Source organism: Aegilops tauschii, chromosome 7, assembly GCF_002575655.3.
Source record: "Aegilops tauschii subsp. strangulata cultivar AL8/78 chromosome 7, Aet v6.0, whole genome shotgun sequence".
Classification (NCBI taxonomy): Eukaryota; Viridiplantae; Streptophyta; class Magnoliopsida; order Poales; family Poaceae; genus Aegilops; species Aegilops tauschii.
This window is the reverse complement of record NC_053041.3, coordinates 539,065,663-539,069,599: the sequence shown is the minus strand read 5'-3', so window position 1 is coordinate 539,069,599 and position 3,937 is coordinate 539,065,663. Positions and strand designations below refer to the sequence as shown.

At 53.5% G+C, this 3,937-nt stretch overlaps 1 protein-coding gene across 1 annotated transcript; it reads right to left on the bottom strand.

Moving 5' to 3' along the window:
• Positions 1–375: 375 nt before the first annotated feature.
• On the bottom strand, positions 376–1,480 carry LOC109771683 (uncharacterized). The gene has a single exon (XM_020330382.4). The coding sequence runs from the start codon at positions 1,202–1,204 to the stop codon at positions 617–619; it is 588 nt and encodes a 195-aa protein (XP_020185971.1). The 5' UTR covers positions 1,205–1,480; the 3' UTR covers positions 376–616.
• Between the last annotated feature and the right edge of the window lie 2,457 nt (positions 1,481–3,937).

Here is a 3,937-nt window from a genome sequence, read left to right as displayed (position 1 = left end):
GAGGTTAATGAGGGGTTTGTTGAGGTGGCAGCCTCGGTATTACATGGAGGGAGAGTGACCCCCCAGCCCCACTCCTCTGTCCACTTGGGCATAATTATGAATTAACCCCGCCCGAAAGTCAGACGAACTGTTCTCCACTTGCGTAGTTTGCTTGCTTGTGGGAGTGAGTGCAGAGCGAATGGGTCTCGTCGGACCAAGACTCGCAGATCGCCATCAAGGTGGAACGACAATGGGGGCACCTGCCTAACCTACCGCGTTCATTCTTCCCTTCTCAATTATCATTAGCCGCACTAATCTATCTTGTAGTAATAATAGTTTAACCTGACTCTACACGAAGAGATTAATGATGAACAAGCATGAAAATGCACAACAGAATAGTAGGAAATCTGGTTTCTGATACTAGTGCAAATCGCTGCAAAATGTACAGATTGATTATGAACAAGCAGCAGGGGAAACGGAGGATATAAGCAGAGCTATATCTCTCTCGAAGGCACTAACAGAAGGAGAAAAATCTAGTTCATTGATGGCGGTACAAAACTACTACAAATCACTGCAAGCAAGCAACGAAAACGAAACGGCGGCAACGGCGACGGCAGCGAGCAGAGGAAGATCCTAGCTAGTCCTGGCTGCTGCGGTTGCTCAGGGTAGACGCGCTCCGCATGGACGAGCGGCCCATGGACTCGTCGATCCGGTCGAGCCGCGGCCGCCACGGCCCCGCTGAGGCGGCGGCGGCGGCGCAGCTCTTGGCGGCGGGGCGGGGCGGCTTGGCGGTCTGGCCCTCGGCCTCGGGGCTGCCGCGGCGCTGGGCGTCGCCGGAGAAGAGCGCGTCGACGGCGCTGGGCGCGGGGCCGCCGCCCTTGCGCGCGAGCGCGGTGAGGCGGTTCATGAGGCAGGCGAGGTCCACGGCGGAGGACTCGGCCTGGAAGATGGAGTGCGGGAGCAGGAAGTAGACGGTGCCCGGCTGCAGCGCGTCGTCCGGCCGGAACAGCGCGCGGCCCGGCTGCAGCAGGTGCGCCGACGAGCACAGCACGTAGCGGCAGGACGAGGGCGAGGAGGCCGTGGCGCGCGCGACGGTGACGGGCGCCCCGCCCTCGCCGGCGGGGAAGTCCTCCACGTAGCCGTTGGTGTGGATCACCCGCACCCCCGCGAACGGCCGCAGCCCGCCCCCGCCGCCCGACGCCCCCGACGAGAAGCCGCACCCCATGGCGGTTAAACCAGCTGATCTGAGCTCGAAGCGGAGCGGCCGAGGAAAATCGGTCGGAGGTCGGCACGAGTGGTGGGATGGCGTGGGCGGGGCTATATGCTGGGCGCCGGGCCGGCGGGGGCGTTGAACCGGCTGACGGCCGGCATGTGGCGCGGAGTCGTGGGCGTGGACGACGGGCGGACGGACGGACCTGACGAAGAGCTAGCGGGCGGACGGTGGCGTGGCGCGTGGTGTGGACTCCGTCGTGCGTGCTCGCGTGCCGCTACGTGGGCGCTCCGATTTATAAGGCGGGGATAAGGGTGGATGCCGAGGGGAAAAAACACTAAACCCTTAATTAATTTGCAAGCAAAAGATTGCGGATTTAGATAAGATTGCTTCTGCACAAGCCTATACTTGCAGGCTTATCCACCTAATCAAAACAACCGGTTTTTTCAAGCCGGAAATAATTGGCCCCATTACCATGTTGTCGCGGAAATTCGTACCCGTCTCTAACTAACTGACCATGGTACCAAATTGTCATTAGCACTGCTGCACGTACGTGCTGCCACCAGCAATCTAGAGACGGACAGAAGAAGGTGCTGGCTGGTAGAGCCGTTTGTGGCGAGCCCAAGTTCAAGATAATCAAGGCCGCTCGTGAGTCGCCGACGGGTGGCCTCGTTCGAAGAAAGAAATCAGAGCGACGTGGCTTCTTTCTGTAACTGACTGTGCACAGGGTTAGAGTTACGTGGCTTCTTCTACAGCTGACTGTGCACAGAGTTAGAGTTACGTGGCTTCTTCTGTAACTCGCTGTGTACAGCAGTTGAGCAGTACTCCACAGTGTAACAAAGATGATAAAGACAACAGAGATAAGGTCATGGATAGTGTGTGACACACTCGCACACAGCAGTTGGAAAACCGTCTGCGCAGCACACAGCCTGCCTCGAGCTCTCTCGTGCCTGCGTGCGTGCTGCGGCGCCGCCCCCGGCCGGCACGCTAGAAAAACCAAAACCGTGAGCGCGCGCACGCTCTCCTTTTCTGTTTTCTTTCGTTCTTGGATTGGAGAAACGGTCGAAAGGTTTTTACGCCGGTCCTCGTGAGCCTCGCCAGCTTATTTTGGTTCGTTTCGGCGTGCTGACCAACTTTTCTTACACGGCGCGGTGTGTGCACGTATGGCTTGTGCGTGATGCGCGGGGGGAGGGGAGGGGGGCGGCGGTCCTGTTCGCCGTGGGGATCACTCGCTCGGTCAATCTTCTGAACACGGACCGCTTGATGGACCACACACAGAGTATGTGGTTTTTACTACTACTCAGGTAAGGTGAATTTATTGATTTTTTATTTAAAAATAAGCATGAAATGAATACAAACACAATGAACACGCCTAGACGTCTACAGGATGCACACACCGAAAATCAACGAACACAATGAACACGCCAAGACGTCTACTGCATACAAGACCGCCGCCTCCAAACAAACTAAGATTCTCTGCCTCCCGTCGGCGCCGGTGCCAGTCCGTCCCGTCTCCGGTGGCCTTAGGGCCATAGAGGCGGAGTGGATCTCGGCCCTTGCCGGTGGGAGGGCTCCGTTTTTAGATCTGTTTTTGAGATTTGTTAGGGTTTGTGTCCTGCTCAGGAAGGCGAGACGGTGGCGGCTCCCTGAAGATGAAATAAAGGTCTCCCCGCCTAGCCCCCGTTCCGGTGATGCGTCTAGCATCATCGGTGGGCGTGTGGAGGTGCGTCTCCGGTGGATCTGTCTTTGGTGGATTTGCTCAGATCTGTTCGTCGTTCGTCTTCGCTCGTGTGTCTTCAGATTGGATTCTTTTGATCTACACTCTTCATCTGCGGCGGTTGCTGTTCTGGTGCGTTGGTTTCATGGGCCTTAGCACGACGACTCCCGACTGTCTACTACAACAACGTTTGCCCGGCTCCGGCGAGGGAGGGGCGATGACAGTGGCGCAGCCTTCGGCTCGCATCAGTGCTTGTAGTCGTCGCTAGGTGGTCTACGGGTCTGAATGTAATTTTTATTATTTCTAGTGTTCGTTGTACTACCATGATTGAAGATGAATAGATTGAAAGATTTTCCCGTAAAAAAAAAACTCCATGACTAGGCATAGGAAAAAAAAACTCCAAAGCAATCGAAATAACTATTCATGAACTAGAACATCGACCTTTTGCGCCAGCCATATCTTCACATCGCAAAGGCAATGAGAAAGATTCACCGGTGGCAAGCCTCCAGGCTGGGAACAACACTGAACCTTTGTCCTTGTTGTCGGATCGAACCAACGAAGGTCAGATCCTGATATTTCACCCTCAAAGTTAGATGAAATTTTTTGAGCAATGCCTTTAACTAGGCAACAAAACACCATCGTTGCTAGGTACTACCGGGTGAGACTAGTATAGGATCTGCCCTTTGGTGAGATTAATGAGATCAATATTTTCCGAAGATATAGCACATGTTCAAAAATTCTGAATTCTTTTGAAGACACACATCCATGTTTGATGTACAATCTCAAAAAGTTTCAGCTCCTAATTCAAACTACACTTAGAGAAACAAAAAAAAGACAAAGTCGGACACGAATAGTGTCAAACACTATTCAACCAAAACTGACACTATTCACAGTTAAATTTGTCATTTTTTATCTCCAATTATAGATCGAGTTTTGAGCTGATTTTTTGGAGTTGTAAATATACATCATAGGTATGTTGTCAAAATAATTTCAGAATTTTTTGAATTGTATCCCACGATCTCACCTAAAGG